At 44.5% G+C, this 18,906-nt stretch overlaps 1 protein-coding gene across 2 annotated transcripts in view; it reads left to right on the top strand.

Annotated features, from left to right (window-relative positions):
• LOC142295926 (calpain-2 catalytic subunit-like) overlaps nucleotides 1–18,906 on the top strand; it is a 139,969-nt gene that overhangs the window by 108,501 nt on the left and 12,562 nt on the right. For both annotated transcript variants that reach the window (XM_075339052.1, XM_075339051.1), the window contains exons 11-13: nucleotides 83–157; nucleotides 4,679–4,839; nucleotides 9,880–10,031. In XM_075339052.1, the coding sequence (XP_075195167.1) occupies nucleotides 83–157; nucleotides 4,679–4,839; nucleotides 9,880–10,031 (388 nt within the window). The remainder of the gene's footprint in view (nucleotides 1–82; nucleotides 158–4,678; nucleotides 4,840–9,879; nucleotides 10,032–18,906) is intronic.

The raw sequence follows: 18,906 nt of genomic DNA, 5'->3' as shown, positions 1-18,906 counted from the left end.
AGCAATCAATTTTTCAACTGGCTAACACGGTACCCAAACTTTTTCTCTTGTAACTCATTATTTTATGTGTCACTGCTCTTAGGTGCCCATTATGGAAGGAACTGAGTGAAGCGGACAGACTGAAACTGCAGAGAATCGATGACGATGGGGAGTTCTGGTAGGGCTCATTTTTAATTCAGGACTGACATAAAGAATTTGACTAATTGGAGTCATTCTGTCTGTTCACTCATCGTATCCACTTCTGTTACCTCTACGGTTGGACAGTGAGTGTTCAGAGTTAGGAGAAGTCTCCTCGTATATTGTTGGTGTAACACGGCCGGTGTCCCATCATGTTTCCTCACCCTTCTCCTGGCATGATCTCCTTCCTAGCCATGTTGCTGAGTCCTCCCAGCCTGATACATATTTCTGCCCCCCCAGAGTCTGCGCACACTGCATGGGTCTTCCAGTAGCATGCTTAAGAGGTGCATGCTTCCCAACCTCCCAAAGGGGCAGCACACTTAAATCTCGAATCGCCTCTCAGTCTATGACTGGTTCATAAGGCACCTTCCCTCTTATGGAGGTGCCTGAGCAAAAGTGTAAAGTCAGTTGCTACTACATTTGCTAGTTGTCAGGTCCCTTGAGTCTGTACCTTGCCTGTTCCCCTGTTCCTGATTCCCATTGGTGTACTTGTATCCTGTTTTTGTTTACAAATTCCTGTGAGTCCTATATACCAACATCTATGTTCCTGCACCAGTACTAGACCTGTGAACCCATGTCTGTGTTCTTGTCCTGCCTGTACTAGCCTTCTAGTCTTTTCCTGCAGTCCTGTAGACCCATCACTTGTCTAGTCCAAACTTGTGTTCCTGATCCCTGGAGCTAGCTGCTGCAGTATCATGGACTGCCCTGGAGTGGCACCTGGCGTCTACCTGTAGCAGTAAGCCTAACCTCAACATCAGTGGCTCTAGTGAAGACCCAGGTAGTCACTTAGTCAAGCCCCTCCAAGGTAAGCCCAGGACTGTGGAGAAATGGGTCCACACCCAGCAGTGGGTTTGTATTTCCATCCCTCCAGCACCAGCAGTCCCAGAGTTTAACTTTTATTTTGCTCTTGCCAATGAACCATTGACACATCTACCGTCATCTGAAAAATGTACCCTTCACCAACAAAACAGGAATATAGGCAAAAAAAAGGTAAAGATAAATTGAAGACTTAATAGTATTAAAAAATACAAAACTTCATTTTTTTAATTTTTTTTTTAATTAAAGTTAATCTTATGAGATCCTATCTGTGAGGAGACAGTGGCGACAAACACAGTACCCAAAAATTTACAATAAAATAGGTGAAAGATAACCATCTGCTGGACCATCATTGCCATTAGGCAAACCTTCTTATGTTAGTGTTTCTGAGGACCTGTGATGTTCTCTTTGACATGCTTTACTCATATGAAGCCAAAAACTGGGTACAAAGTGGTTTGGGAAAACCAGTCACACATCAGTGATTCTGGTAAGTATGTGACAGTTGTTATATATACCAGAATCACGGACATACGCAGACTAGGGATGATCGAATATCACAAATATTCGTCAATATTTGGCTTCGCGAATATCCGACGAACAGGTCGCCGCTATGCGAATATTCGATGCGCAATGTAAGTCTATGGGAAGCCCTAATAGTTGCTATTCGGCAACTATTCGGGTTTCCCATAGACTTACATTGCGCATCGACTATTCGCAAATAGTCGAATAGCGGCGACTTATTCAGCGAATATGGGCGTTGCCGAATATTTGAGGTATTCAATCATCCCTAAAATCAATGGGCCTGCGCACACATCAGTTATTTTTCACTCCACCCTGTCTTCATGCGGCGTACATGCGTGTCCGTGATTTCCGCATGAAGACATGTCCATTTTTTCTGGCATCACTAATGTATCACGGACCACACTATGGTGTGATCCGTGAAACACGTACCAGAAAAACACGTACATTGAAAATAAAATGCTTTTTAAACTCACTGTCTCTGGCCGCTCTGCTGCCTCTGCTGCCAAGCCGGCTCATTATTCTCATGCATATACATTTATGCACTGCAGAGCTGACCCGGAAGTAGCTGCAGCAGGGAGAGACACAACGGCCGGACACAGCATCTGGGAGACTTCAGCACCACGGACAGCAGAAGCAGGGACAGATGAGTTTATCTCCATGTGCTATTACGGATAGGACATGGAGAACACACGTGAATCACGGCACACAAAGGGACATATTTGTTTTTAACACATCAGTGAAAAACGCGTGTTTTTCACTGACGTGTGAAACAGGACTAAAGCCCGCTTTACACGTTGCAATTTCACATAAGATATCGTATGCGATTTGCAACGCCCCCATCGTATGTGCGGCACGTTCAATTTGTTGACGTAAACATCCCGCCCACCTCCTTTCTTCCGCATTGCTGGCCGGGAGCCGCAGGACGCAGGTAAGATCTGTTCATCGTTCCCGGGGTGTCACACACTGCGATGTGTGCTACCCCGGGTACGATGAACAATCTGACGTTCAATTCATGAGAAATGAACGATGTGTGTGCGATGAACGTTTTAACGTTCAATCGCAATCGCACGTACCTGTCACACACTGCAATGTACCTTACGATGCCGGATGTGCGTCACTTACGACGTGGCCCCGCCGACACATCGTAAGATATATTGTAGTGTGTAAAGCGGGCTTAAGGGATGGTTGTGGACAGATAACGGCGTGGCACTTAAACAACTAAAAGTACAGTGTCCCTCAGTGGTAAAGTGGTTTCAAAGGCGAAGGAAGGTATGTAGATGTGACTCCCCTGGACTATCGTCGTCACAGGGTACTGCACAGGCTGCCCTTCCGTGTAGTATTCCAAATCCCTCAAGGTTCTGGGTCCCTATCTAAATAGTGTTGCCTCCAACAGCAAATCAAATCCTAGATACACCCTGCACCACACTCACCAGGCACACTAGTGGATAGCTTGAGTAGAATAAAGTCGCCCACCTGGGGGGTCAGGGAGGGGCCACCTGGGGGGTCAGGGAGGGGCCACCTGGGGGGTCAGGGAGGGGAGGTGAGGAGTGTAGTCAGTGAAGAGTAGTCAGTCAGAGAGTGAAGAGAGTGAGAGGAGGTCGGGAGCGGTGGCTTCCAAGAGAAGCTGTCTAGGTTGCAGACGGTGGTCTGGACCTAGAGGAGTTGGATCCCCGGTTGCAGGAGATTGTGGCAAGGGGCCTGGCGAGGAGGACGGCCAGCAGCCTAGCACTGCCACCGGTCCGGGACCGAAGGCACGGCGGGGTACACGGACCCTAGGTCAGAGAGGCGCTTCAGGCAACCCGACAATTCACCTGAGGAGAACGGGGCCTTTATGATCTGTTCCCACCCGCTCCAGAATCAGGGCATTAGCGCAACGAGGAGGATAGGACTTTCCAATCCAAAACGGTCCAGAAAATCCCAAGCGTGAGCCCTGAGAGCAAGCTCCTACACTTAGCCACAGTGGGGAGCGGGGCCCGGCAAGTTCTAGACTACTGGGCCACCATGTTGAAGTTAAACTTAGTTCCAGGAGGCAGGTCACGGATCACCAGACAACACTATAGGGGACGGGACCCGGACGAGCTCCCCTCAGCGGCAGCGGTACCCAGAGAATTGGTTTACCCGGTTGTCAACGTCTGCTTATTGACTGCGTGAGTACGAGATTGACCCCTGCATCCCACGGCATCCTATACCGAGTCCCAGGGCATCCCCCCTACCCGTGGAGGGCTACGACACCTTGCTGCCCCACTTCATCACCCCGCTACTCCCAACGGCAGTGGCGGTACTCCCAATTACCGTACACCATGGGTGGTGTCACAAACTATATCTAAATTCCCCTGTACATACTTCCCCATTCATTTCAGTTGCCGCACGACCCCGCGTCCGGAGACTCTCGAGCCACAGTGAACCCGGATCCGAGCAGCTCGGCTGCTTCCACGGGAGCGGCACACAGACATACAAAGTAGACAACTACTAATGGTTACAAACATTCTCAAACAAATCAACATATCAGCAGGCATATACAACAACACTGGGCTTGACCTTGCACCAATTTAAACAGCTGTCCATAGCAGATTAATTCCTCCCAGTCCTGCGCAACACACCATTTTTAAGACATGCTACTCAGCCCTACTTCTAGCTAGCTATGATGCAGGCATATTCTGCTGGACACAATAGCTCAGTTCTTTCTGCCAGGCTGTTTGTCTGTATGTGTCTGACCTCTATTGGCAGAATACAGGACATTTTTATGCTATCACATTATCAAAGGCAAGTTTTCTCTTACTTGATCAAAATAATTTTTGATGCTGCGGCTTCTCTACTACCATATTACACAAATACTTCTAAATTTCTGAAGAGCCATAAGCTACCAATAGGAGTCACAACCAAGAGAGGTCATAACCAAACTGACCAACATTCAGTAGAATATTCTTTATACCAAATTCACCAGTAATAACACTGAATGACTTACACAACAACAACAATTGTGAGACCCCAATGGATGAAGTGATAGGTGGTCTCCTTACCAAACCTTAGAGTCACAACAGAAAAAAAATATTCCCATTAAAAGTCAATTTCAATCTTTAAATGCAGAAATTCCGCAAACTCGAGAGTTGATTGATTGTTACAAATTCACTAAAGTTCATATTCTTATTTTTTTTTATTTCAGGATGTGCTGGGACGATTTTATTAAAGAATTTTCCAAACTCATTATCTGTAATCAAGTTCCTGATTTTTTTGATTGGGGAAATCAACATAAGAAATGGTACAGAAATATGTTCCGAAGCCAATGGATGAAAGAGAACCTTTCCTGGAATCGTCTAGATAAAGGTAATTGTCCCGGGTGTGTCATGAGTGACAGACAGTCATTTGATTTCTGGCAATCGAAGGTTACAGCATCTGTCTGCACAGAATGTTCCCTGACTTCCCATTGTTTCTGCTGTCAGTATTCATTGGTATAGGTAGCGTTCCTGCTGCATTCGTCCCTTCCCCTCTTGGACCCAGCAGGAGCTCATCTTCCACCCAGCTGCTGTTCATCAGCATTCTCTTGATATTTATATACCCCTTCCTTCCTTTAGACTGGTGCTGGTGATATTTTCAGTTCATTCAAGCCTTGATTGCAAGCAGATGGTTTGCATTCTTCTATGGTATCTTGGCTGACAGCTCTGCTGAACCTGAGTCAACTAATGATAAGTAGTTCATGTTTTTCCCCCATGTATCTCCATTGTGTCTCCTATAGTTGTTTAGTGGGGTTGAGGAAGAGCTCATCCTATCTGTTCCCTTTTTAGGGATCCTTAGGGTCAGGTATCCGGCTATCTAGGGTGTGTGGTACCCCATGGACCAGCAGTAGATTCCGTCAAGGGTCACCATCTTCCCTCTCCCTAGAAACAGAGTTTACCTTCCCTTCTGCCAGGCGCTTCGTACTTTCCCGTACTTAGTATGACTGTTATGATCCGGAACCATCGAAGATCACAATAGATCATTGGCAAAAAGGTGACAAGAGCATTGGCAACTAAACTGGCCGCCATCCCCTTACTAACCATCAACACTATAAGTAGCTGAGGGGTGAACTAACATCCTATGCACCGCGAACCCAGCAGGAGAACTAGCTATCCTAAAGGAAGGAAGGACGACTAACTCTCTGCCTCAGAAATAGACCGCAAAAGGTATAGCAAGCCCCCCACATTCAAAGACTGCGGTGATATAGGAAAACACAATACACAGATAGATGATAGGATTAGCAAAGGTGAGGCCCTACTTACTAAATAGGACAGGACAGGAAAGGGGCTGATGGTGGCCAGAGAAAAATCCTACAAAACCCAAATACCTGATAGTACAAAAAGGTCCTCAGATCACACGGTCTGCACTCCGTCCTATATCAGGCGCTCTTGTCAAACCAATGAACAGAAAACAGGAACAATTACAAATTCAAAAAGCAACAAACACATGGACTTGTAGGAGCAAAAACTCCAAACATAGCTGCAGGGAGCATCCCAGCTAAGCAGCTGAGAGGGAAGATTCCTGCATGCAAATAACCTGGCAATAACCACAATAATTGCCAACCCAGATAAGAACAAAACAACTTAAGAAAGAACCAAGCACGTATCTGGGGTAGATGTGGTCTGGAGCAAGATGAAAAGGCTGGTAAACTACAGAACAAATGATAACCGGCCCAGACAGCCATGAAGCAAAAGCTTAAATAGGCAGAGAGTTGGCAATAGAAACTCTCATTGCTCCAGCACACCTGGTCTCTGTCCAAACCATTCCTGGCCACAAGAGGGAGCCTTACAGCAGCAAAAGCATAACTGACATTCACAACACGTGACAGTAATTCTCTTTAGATTTGTAGACCTCTAGAATAGGTACTATATTGGTGCCGCTGTTTGTTTAGAACAGTTGTCTGATTAGGGTTAACCCACTATACAGTCATGGCCGAAAGTGATGGAACCATTGAAATTGTTACAGAAAATGAATTTCTAAAAGAAAATTAATGCAATTAGAATTTTGTTTTTTTATACATGTGTTTATGTCCTCTGTGTATTGGAACAGCACAAAAAACATTGAAAAAAAAATTCGACATAATTTCACAAAAGAAACCCAGAAATGGGCCAGACAAAAAAAATTGTTGGCATCTTTCCAAAATTGTGGGTAACCAGCTTTGTTTCAAGCATGTGATGCTCGTACAAACTCACCTGTGGCAAGTAACAGGTGTGGGCAATATGAAACCCACACCTTAAACTAGAGAAAAAGGGGAGAAGTTGACTCACTCATGGAGAGCAGAAAGAGAAGACAACTGTCTGAGGACTTGAAAACCCAAACTGATGTTAAGTATCAACAATCTCAAAGCTACAGGTCCATCTCCAGAGATCTTGATGTTCCTTTGTTCACAGTGCACTACATTGTCAAGAAGTTTACAATCCATGGTACTGTAGCTAATATCCCTGGATTTGGATGGCAAAGAAAAATAAATTGATGAAATGTTGTAACACAGGATAGTCCAGATGGTAGATAAGCTGCCCCTAACAAGTTCCAAAGAAATTAAAGCCATCCTGCAGGCTGAAGGTGCATCAGTGTCAGCGCGAACTATCCTTCCACATCTGAAAATAAATGCTATGGAGAAGATCCAGGAGGACCCCACTGCCGATAAAGAGACATAAAAAAAGCTAGACTACAGTTTACCAAACTGTACATGAGTAAGCCAAAATACTTCAGGAAAAGCATCTTGTGGACAGATGAACCCAAGATTGAGCTTTTTGGTAAAGTGCATCATTCTACTATTTACCAAAAGTGAAATAAGGCTTACAAAGAAGAGAACACAGCACCTTCAGTCACACATGGTGGAGGCTCAGAGATGTTTTCGTTGTCTTGCTGCCTCTTGCACTGGGTGTCCTGACTGTGTGAAAAGAGTTTTTGGTGGCAATGTAGTGGTCAGGGTCAGAAAGCTGGGTTTGTATCCTAGGTCATGGGTCTTTCAGCAGGACAATGTTCCCAAACACTTCAAGAAGTTCCATCAATAGATGGAAAGAAAGAGCTGTAGAGTCCTGAACTGGCAGCAATGAGTTCCGATCTAAATCCCCTTGACACCTGTGGAGAGATCTTAATATTGCTGTTGGGAGAAGAGAAGAGAAGACGCCTTCAAATATGAGAGACCTGGAGATGTTTATAAAGAAGAGTCCGAGATTCCAGGTGAGAGGAGGAAGAAGCTGTGGACGGGTATAGGAGGCGATTGATTGCAGTTATTCCAAGGGTGCGGAATCAAATATTAACAACAATTTTGTTCGGCTCACTTTTAGGGTTTTGTGTGAAATTACTTCAAGTTTACCTTTTTTTCTATATTTTTGGGGGTTGTCCCAATACACACAAAGGAAATAAACATGTGAATAACAAAATATGTGTAACTGCAATAAAGTTCTGGAAGAAATACTTAATTTTTGGGAACAATTTCAAGGTTAAAAACATTTTTGGCAATAACTATAGTATGCGACAGGTTGATTGATGCCGGTTCCCCTGTGTGACGACATGGACACCCAATGCCTCTCATGGGTTAAAGTTTCTTAACATTCAGCCAGACAGGATGATAGATTGTTTATAGACGGGGGATAAGTCCCTCATTGTTTTTACAAGACTCTTGTGGACTCATGTAATTGTGTTGGTCACTGAAAGCCAGACGTATTGTTTCTCCAGACTTTTCCAGTAATCATTGTATTGTAGTTGTGTATTGCTAATGTGATTACCTTAGTAGCCATTGTCTAGTAGGTGACTTCCAGACTACATGTATACCCTCAGTCTTTCTGTAGACATCATTTGGATGAACATTGTCCATGCAGCTTGAGATTCATCCAATGGGAGAGGCGATCTTGTCCAACCAATCGATGAGGACGCAGTGTATCTAAGTGGAAGGCTGTGGCTATAAGAGAGGACTTCTTTAAGCCACCAGGTTGTTGATGGATGCTGATGGATCCAGTTTAAGCTCTAAGGAGCTGACTAGAGGATCAGGATATCTTATGGCTTTAATCTATGGACTCCGGTTCCGGTTGGAGACCATATCCACAGCCTAGGGATTTCGACTCCAGCTGCCAGGATTGTAACATCCTACCAGGACTACCTAAGGAGGACACTCAGGTTGGGACAGTTCAGTCACCTGTTACAGTCTTTGCAGACCTCAGACAGCTTCCTAAATCTGGCATTATTGCTTTCTCGGTGGGTGCCCGCCAAAAGCGGGGTGCTGCTGGATTGGAGTAAATAGCCCTGGAACCTCTGAGGCATGGACATTCTAAATCCCTGGTGAGCCAGCGGAAGGGTGAGACTCTGTTGCCTGTTACATTTGTGTTTTGCTGGTTATGTGTTATGTGCCGTTAATTGTTTGGGGATCCAATAAAGTCTAATTATTGTGGTTCCCTCACCCTGTGTTGTCTGAGTAGTGTTACGCCCACGGTTAAGGAGGCCGGTGTTCAGTTGGGATGAGCCCTGAGCCACGCTGTCTTTCTAAAGGCGGTTGGCTCAGCGGACAAGAGCACCCACTGAGCCCCGTGTCTCCACACCCTGCTGGCACCCTCACCAGTCAGCTGGTAGTACGCATGGTGATAATTCAGATAATACAAGCCAAGGGATGTTTGGATGAGACACCCCTTTAAAGAAGTGGCAGTATTAATTCTGGCTGCAGTACGTGTGAAGTCACCAGTAGGGGGAGCCGAAACACTGGAGTGAGTAACAGGACTACGGAACCTCAAGGTGTCACAGGAGTAATCACACATTAATAAAAGACGTCATATAAGCAGGGTCAGGGCCGAGAAGTCACGGAGTAGAAGGGAGTAGGAGGATTCAGTGTCAGGAACGAGCCGGAGGTCGGAAACCAGGAGAGCAAGCTGTAGGAGGGGGGCGCAGGGACGGAACAACAAACAGGGAGCAGGAAAGGAAGACCAGAAGGTAAGACAAAAACGGAGGGGACTGGACTCAGGGAGGTCGGATGTAACAGTGAGGACTGAAGCCAGGGAGGTCGGGCAGGATAGAGAGGTCAGGAAGGTCAGATGAGGTAGCGAAACACTTACATGGGAGCACGCTGCAGAGCAGGACTATAACTGGCGCCGCACTAGAGGAGACATTCTGATAAAGCGGCTTGATCCCGGGAACGAGGTACGGCAGGATAGGCTCCACCCATGGGCCGAGCAGCGAGAAACACCGATCGCAGGAACAGGTGACAAATACAACGCTGCTACAGCAGAGTACATGACTGTACGAGACACAGTCTGCGGACAAGAGGGGTCTTGTTAAAAAACAAGACCCTTGTTTCTTACATGATACAACCTCTTTATTGTGTTTTGTTGCCACACTTGTATACTGTATAACGATATATTCATATGTTCACTTTAGAGTTCTTCAAGAAGAATTTTTTGTACAGGATAACAGTGACCGCAGCTGATGAAGTTAAGGGAGGGCGAAACGTGGTCGTGTCTCTCATGCAAGACAGCATAAACCTCCACAGATTTGGCGACTGGCTGTCGATCGGCTTCGTTCTGCTTCAGGTATGATAACTGATCTGCAAATAGAGGAGGAAAACAGAAAATATATGAATGTGACAAGGTAGACAGGAGATACTTATAGCTGATTGTACAATCTGGTAATTGTCCCAGCAATCAGCCACAGATTGCAATGTATTTAGTTAAACATTGCATTGATTACATTGCTTGTGCTAATTGCTCACTGCTTTTAAATTTAAATCCATCAATGTGGCACTGTGCAATGCCAAAGTGCACTGTATTGTACTATTTGCAGAACCTTCCTAACATGTATTTTGTGCAAGCGTTGGGTTTTTTGGGTTTTTTTTTTGTTCAATGCTGTTCCAAGACTGTTTTTGGAAATTCACAGCTTAAACGCTATTTGCGTAAGTTGCACAACTTTTTGGTATTCACTAAACATCCTAAGTAAGTACTTTGCGTAAACTAACGCAGGTGCTGCATGAGCTGTTAGAAATGACTTCCTGTTTCATCGAGCATTTCCTGATTGCAATGCCATGAGGGATCATGCACCACACTGGCAGGCAATATGGTTTTAATAGTTTATTGGCACGTGTATAAATGTTTGTCTGTGTGATTATTTCCTGTGACACCCACTGCCCCTGATGAAGCTAACATAGCGACACGCGTTGGGCCAGGTTCTCCACCTCTATTTTCAGATAGGGAATCACCATGATAGGAATTTTCTGCCTATGAGGCATTGCAGTTGCTGTTCTGACTATTTGGTCACAATGCTGCTTGAAAGATAGAATGTCTGTCTCAATGTATACCTATTTATAAGATGGTTATATCTCTGATTCATTATCTGTATTGTTATACATTTTGAACTATCTATGGTGATTCTGGTACAATATTTACCTTTGAGAGGACTTATTCTGGATTGGGTCTCATTATTATTGTCCTTGGTGTTTTTTAATATGTCCGCACTGTGTTGTATTTTGTATGTGTGCTTTTAAACTTTGTGATACACAAATAAAAATTGTATTATAATCTAATTCTGGAGTGAGTGCCTTTTGGTCAAGCGCTTTTCTTGTGATTGATATAGTTGGTTTTGCTTGACAGGTGCACCCCCCCCCTATTACTGATAAATTTACCGTATAAACTATGGCTGTGCACTTCTAATTGTTTTTTCTTGAGATGACTGTTAGAACAGCGGGGAACAGGGCTCCTATGCTGTCCCTCATGCTAGAGGGCCCCAGGCTATCCCTAACCTCAAGGTTATTCCCGATGGTGGAGATGCCTAAGTCCCATTCCTGGCTATGCTTCTGACCACTACTATTCTGATACTCCCCTCCCACCAGGGATGGAAGGGACAGGAGTGAGATGGAAACAGGTAAAGACAGGGGGAAACTAAAACTCTGACACACAAGACACACACACACACACACACACACACACACAGATAGACAAGGAGAGAATCAGGTGTAAAGCAAGAGCATTAAAGTAACAACAAAAAGGCAACAAGTGTTGACTCTACAACCACACTCAGCAACAAGTGTAACAACTGCCAGATAGTCTGGCTCACAACACCTCACAAGACCAGCTAAGATAAACTATAGCTGGCATAGCTGGAAGGATCTAGACAGCTTATATAGAGGGGACCAGATGTGATTGGCTCGCCCACAACATGTGATCAAAGGAGACTAACAAATAAATTGCATAAGGAGAGAAATGCCGCGCTGCTGAAGTAAGGAACAATGCAGAGAATTCTTTTCAGTGACTTTATTTCTATGCATTTTGGAGAAATCTTCCTCCTTCAGGAAAAAAAAATCACATACCACATGGGCATTTGACCCCATCTTATACGATTTATCTGTTGCCACTTGGGGCTGCAGCAGCTGGTTTGACATGTGCATTTAGTGGCTGTGATTCTCACAACCCCTCAAGATGACTACCCTAAGGGGTACTTTGCACATTGCGACATCGCACCTGCGATATCGTCGGGGTCAAATCGAAAGTGACGCACATCCGGCGCCGGTAAGGATGTCGCAACGTGTAAAGCCTAGGAGAGAAGATGAACGAGCGTGAAACAGTCAACAATCGGTGATCTGTGTCACGTCGTTCATATTCATAATGTCGGTGCGTCCGCAGGTACGATGTTGTTCCTCGTTCCTGTGTCAGCACACATCGCTGTGTGTGAAGGCGCAGGAGTGACAAACATCTCCTTACCTGCCTCCACCGGCAATGCGGAAGGAAGGAGGTGGGCGGGATGTTTACGTCCTGCTCATCTCCGCCCCTCCGCTTCTATTGGCCGCCTGCCGTGTGATGTCGCTGTGACGCCGCACGACCCGCCCCCTTAGGAAGGAGGTGAGTCACCGGCCAGAGCGACGTTGCAGGGCAGGTAAGTGCGTGTGAAGCTGCCGTAGCGATAATGTTCACTACGGCAGCTATCACAAGATATCGCATGTGCGACGGGGGTGGGTACTATCGCGCTCGGCATCGCAAGCATCGGCTAGCGATGTCGCAGCGTGCAAAGTACCCCTAAGAGTTGTTCTTCCATAACACCCCTTTGATAAAATCCTATTTGCGCTCCTTTTGTGTTCCAGTTTATTTGAAGGAGACTAACAAGCAGACTAGCAGAGATTAACTCTTGCTTTCCTGCCTATAAATAACCACTCTGAAGGTTGTTGCCCGAGTCTGCCTGAATTGATTACAGACACCAGAGAAGTTATCAGGTAAAGTGTCAGAATCTGTAGTCTGAAGAGAACCTGCTGCCACCAAGAAAGTTGGCGAAGTTTATACAAATCTCTGTGTGACACCTACCTACCGGTACATCCCTGGGGTGCACTCATATAATAAGTGCTGCTCACTCCCATTACAAGCTAGCTATAATGCAGACATTATCTTCTGGACTTTCTAACTCGTCATTAATATGCCAGGCTGTTAGACTGAGTATGTCTGATCTCTACGTCCACACAACAGGACGATGGCACGTGAGGAAGAGTGTAGGAACACATTTTAATGCCAACCTCTGACCCATCCATTTCACTAGCAACTAAGCACATTCATTTTGTAATCCCTTCAAAATTTATGGGGTACATGTAAGTTCTTTGTTGGATACAAGTGTGTGGAGCGTGTTCAGGAGCCGAAACTCAGACCTCTGAAATGCTGACAATGACATCCACAGAGTCAATATGTGGGGTTCAAATTTCTCAGAAATCAGTCATTCACTCATATCACACAATGTCACACACATGTATCTCATCTCAGCCAGTTTAGGTAATCAGCTGGTATCTCTGCTCCAACAAGGTCATCAATATCCCAAAGCAACAGCAAGAGATACAGTATGTTAGTCCCTAATAGTCCAGAACATAACAGCGGTGGTCAGGTTGTACCACATACAGAAGAAATGCTGGCTCCAAGAGCATAAGAAACCTTTTTCAACCAAGTAAAGTGAGGAAGAAGAGGGCACTTGGTGTCACGAAGCATCTTCCTCTCACGACCAAAACATTTTGTGAGCAACCTCAAATGAACCACCCCTTATAAGTTATAACACAAAGTGAACAGAATGATCTTGTTAGAAATTTGGATCTGCCCAACACTAAAGGGTGCTTTACATGCTGCGACATCGCTAACGATATATCGACATCGCAGCGTGTGACACCAAGAAGCGACGATCAATGATCGCAAAAACGTCAAAAATCGTTGATCGTTGACACGTCGCTCCTTTTCATAATATCGTTGGTGGTTCATGCCGCTGGTTGTTCCTCGTTTATGCGGCATCACACATCGCTATGTGTGACACCGCAAGAACGACGAACATCTTACCTGCGTCCACCGGCAATGCGGAAGGAAGGAGGTGGGCGGCATGTTCCGGCCGCTCATCTCTGCCCCTCCTCTTCTATTGGACGGCTGCCGTGTTACGCCACTGTGATGCCGAACGCACCTCCTCCTTGAAGGAGGGATTGTTCGGCAGTCACAGCGACGTCGCTGAACAGGTATGTGCGTTTGACCCCGCCGTAGCGATAATGTTCACTACGGCAGCGATCACCACATATCGCACGAACGATGGGGGCGGGTGCTATCGCGCTCAACATCGCTAGCAATCGCTAGCGATGTTGCAGCGTGTAAAGCACCCTTAAGGATGAGCTCTGAGGTTCCAGGTTACAGCAGTGGAATCTCCATGCGGGCGGCGATGTTCAAATTTCTTTGTTCCGCAACCGTGATAAAGGTCTTGTCCAAAACTTCTTCATGAAGGACAATCTTGTGGCATGCAACAACATCAACAGTTTAATGAAAGCTCTGAAGATAAGTCATAATCCTGAGGAATGGGGACTCTTCATCGATTTATCCAAAACAAGTCTAAAAGACGTCTTGCTGCATAATGGCAATGCGCACCTTAAATCCCAGCTGGTTATGCCACCCACATGAAGAAAACCTATGACAACATGAAACAGCTGCTGAGGTCCCTGAACTATGACCAACATTTGTGGACCTTCAGTGGTGACTTAAAGGTGGTTGCCTTCTTACTTGGACTCCAGGGTAGATACACAAGATACTGCTGTGTGAGTGGGATAGTCGTTAAAGAGAATATCACTATGATAAAAAAGACCGGCTTCTCCAACACTCACTTTATCAGGGAGTAAAAGTGACCAGCATCCAGCACTTGTTGACCCACAAAAGATTTTGTTACCACCATTGCATATCAAGTTGGGCCTAATGAAGAACTTTCTAAGTATCTAATTGATACATTTCCAAGGTTGAGTGAAGGAGTTTTTGTTGGACCTCAGATTCATAAGCATCTTCAAGATGAAAAGTTTCTCCGTTGGTTGCATGGCAAGGAAAGGTTGCATGGGTAGCATTCACATTAGCGGTGACTAATTTTTTGGACAACTCAAGAGCAGATAACTAGGAAGAGTTGGTGAAAAATCTCCTCAGAACATATAAGGATCATAAAGATTAATTTCTTACATTTGCATCTAGACGTTTTCCAACAACTGCGGAGCAGTGAGCCACGAGCACTGGGAGAGATTTCACCAAGAAAAGAAGTAAAGGCGGGAAAATAACCCACAGTCTAAAATTATACTCTTTATCTGAAGCGACTGCCCAGGTCGCCACTACTAGAACAACATACAATTATAGATTTAACAGCAGTACAGCGACATATATATATATATATATATATATATATATATATATATACAGTGCTGGCCAAAAGTATTGGCACCCCTGCAATTCTGTCAGATAATACTCAGTTTCTTCTTGAAAATGATTGCAATCACAAATTCATTGGTATTATTATCTTCATTTAATTTGTCTTCCATGAGAAAAAATAAAAAAAATTGTCATAAAGCCAAATTGGATATAATTCCACACCAAACATAAAAAAGGGGGTGGACAAAAGTATTGGCACTGTTTGAAAAATCATGTGATGCTTCTCTAATTTGTGTAATTAACAGCACCTGTAACTTACCTGTGGCACCTAACAGGTGTTGGCAACAATAAATCACACTTGCAGCCAGTTGACATGGATTAAAGTTGACTCAACCTCTGTCCTGTGTCCTTGTGTGTACCACATTGAGCATGGAGAAAATAAAGAAGACCAAAGAACTGTTTGAGGACTTGAGAATCCAAATTTTGAGGCTACAAGTCCATCTCCGAAGACCTGAAAGTTCCTGTGTCTACGGTGCGCAGTGTCATCAAGAAGTTTAAAGCCCATGGCACTGTGGCTAACCTCCCTAGATGTGGAAGGAAAAGAAAAATTGACGAGAGATTTCAACGCAAGATTGTGCGGATGGTGGATAAAGAACCTCGACTAACATCCTAACAAGTTCAAGCTGCCCTGCAGTCCGAGGGTACAACAGTGTCAACCCGTACTATCCGTCGGCGTCTGAATGAAAAGGGACTGTATGGTAGGATACCCAGGAAGACCCCACTTCTTACCCCGAGACATAAAAAAGCCAGGCTGGAGTTTACCAAAACTTACCTGAGAAAGCCTAAAACATTTTGGAAGAATGTTCTCTGGTCAGATGAGACAAAAATAGAGCTTTTTTGGAAAAGCCATCAACATAGAGTTTACAGGAAAAACAAAAGAGGCATTCAAAGAAAAGAACACGGTCCCTACAGTCAAACATGGCGGAGGTTCCCTGATGTTTTGGGTTGCTTTGCTGCCTCTGGCACTGGACTGCTTGACCGTGTGCATGGCATTATGAAGTCTGAAGACTAGCAACAAATTTTGCAGCATAATGTAGGGCCCAGTGTGAGAAAGCTGGGTCTCCCTCAGAGGTCATGGGTCTTCCACCAGGACAATGACCCAAAACACACTTCAAAAAGCACTAGAAAATAGTTTGATAGAAAGCACTGGAGACTACTAAAGTGGCCAGCAATGAGTCCAGACCTGAACACCATAGAACACCTGTGGAGAGATCTCAAAATGGCAGTTTGGAGAAGGCCCCTTCAAATCTCAGGGACCTGGAGCAATTTGCCAAGGAAGAATGGTCTAAAATTCCAGGAGAGCATTGTAAGAGACTCATTGATGGTTACCGGAAGCGGTTGTGCGCAGTTATTTTGGGTAAAGGTTGTGCAACCAAGTATTAGGCTGAGGGTGTCAATACTTTTATCTGGCCTATTTTTGGAGTTTTGTGTGAAATGATCAATGATTTGATTTTTGTTTCATTCTCTTTTGTGTTTTTTCATTGCAAGCAAAATAAATGAAGATAATACTAAAGAATCTGTGATTGCAATCATTTTCAGGAAGAAACTGAGTATTATCTGACAGAATTGCTGGGGTGCCAATACTTTTGGCCAGCACTGTGTATGTATGTGTATATATATATATATATATATATATATATATATATATATATATATATATATAAATATATATATATATATATATATATACACAGTACAGACTAGAAGTTTGGACACGCCTTCTCATTCAAAGAGTTTTCTTTATTTTCATGACTCTGAAAATTGTAGATTCACATTGAAGGCATCAAAACTATGAATTAACACATGTGGAATTAAATACTTAACAAAAAAGCGTGAAAAATCTGAAAATATGTCTTATATTCTAGGTTCTTCAAAGTAGCCACCTTTTGCTTTGATTACTGCTTTGCACACTCTTGGCATTCTCTTGATGAGCTTCAAGAGGTAGTCACCGGAAATGGTTTTCCCTTCACAGGTGCGCCCTGTCAGGTTTAATAAGTGGGGTTTCTTGCCTTATAAATGGGGTCGGGACCATCAGATGTGTTGTGCAAAAGTCTGGTGGATACACAGCTGATAGTCCTACTGAATAGACTGTTAGAATTTGTATTATGGTAAGAAAAAAGTAGAGTAAAGAAAAACGAGTGGCCATCATTACTTTAAGAAATGAAGGTCAGTCAGTCCGAAAAATTGGGAAAACTTTGAAAGTGTTCCCAAGTGCAGTGACAAAAACCATCAAACACTACAAAGTAACTGGCTCACATCAATACGGCTCCAGGAAAGGAAGACCAAGAGTCACCTCTGCTGCGGAGGATACGTTTATTCGAGTCACCAGCCTTAGAAATCGCAGGTTAACAGCAGCTCAGATTAGAGACCAGGTCAATGCCACACAGAGTTCTAGCAGCAGACACATCTCTAGAACAACTGTTAAGAGGAGACTTTGTGCAGCAGCCTTCATGGTGAAATAGCTGCTAGGAAACCACTGCTAAAGACAGGCAGTAAGCAGAAGAGACTTGTTTGGGCTAAAGAACACAAGGAATGGACATTAGACCAGTGGAAATCTGTGCTTTGGTCTGACGAGTCCAAATTTGAGATCTTTGGATCCAACCACCGTGTCTTTGTGCAACGCAGAAAAGCTAAACGGATGGACTCTACATGCCTGGTTCCCACCGTGAAGCATGGAGGAGGAGGTGTGATGGTGTGGGGGGGGCTTTGCTGGTGACACTGTTGGGGATTTATTCAAAATTGAAGGCATACAGAACCAGCATGGCTACCACAGCATCTGGCAGCGGCGTGCTATTCCATCCGGTTTGCGTTTAGTTGGACCATCATTTATTTTTCAACATGACAATGACCCCAAACACACCTCCAGGCTCTGTAAGGGCTATGTGACTAAGAAGGAGAGTGATGGGATGCTACGCCAGATGACCTGGCCTCCACAGTCACCAGACCTGAACCCAATTGAGATAGTTTTGGGTGAGCTGGACCGCAGAGTGAAGGAAAAAGGGCCAACAAGTGCTAAGCATCTCTGGGAACTCCGTCAAGACTGTTGGAAAACCATTTCCAGTGACTGCCTCTTGAAGCTCATCAAGAGAATGCCAAGAGTGTGCAAAGCAGTAATCAAAGCAAAAGGTGGCTACTTTGAAGAACCTAGAATATAACACAGATTTTCAGTTGTTTCACACTTTTTTGTTAAGTATTTCATTCCACATGTGTTAATTCATAGTTTTGATGCCTTCAATGTGAATCTACAATTTTCAGAGTCATGAAAATAAAGAAAACTCTTTGAATGAGAAAATGAGAAGGTGTGTTTAAACCTTTGGTCTGCACTATATATATATATATACAGTGTGTCCACCCATATCCTGTCCATCGCCATTAACTTGAGAACGGCGGCAGCTATAGGCATAGAAGTGGTGTCTAGGTATAGTAAAGTTGCCATGCGCTACGCAATGAAACCACCTATAGCGCCACCTGGTGGAAAACAACGGAGTTAGCATTTTTATCTTGAAAACGGAACAAGATACAGAAAAAAGTGAATTACAAAGTTGCAGGGCATCATCAGTTCAATACAAATCGACACCTTGCATACAGAAATGCTATGATTAGAAGGTGTAACACTCACAAGGCTGTGGACGTGAAGCGATACCTCATGGAGACCTTCCTACAAGTCATTGGGTATGGTGGCTGTGTGTAGTGGCCTCCACGCTCTCCTGACCTGACCCCATTGGACTTC

This window comes from Anomaloglossus baeobatrachus, chromosome 3, assembly GCF_048569485.1.
Source record: "Anomaloglossus baeobatrachus isolate aAnoBae1 chromosome 3, aAnoBae1.hap1, whole genome shotgun sequence".
Lineage (NCBI taxonomy): Eukaryota > Metazoa > Chordata > Amphibia > Anura > Aromobatidae > Anomaloglossus > Anomaloglossus baeobatrachus.
The sequence above is the reverse complement of the archived record's forward strand: the minus strand, read 5'-3'. Positions and strand labels throughout refer to the sequence as shown.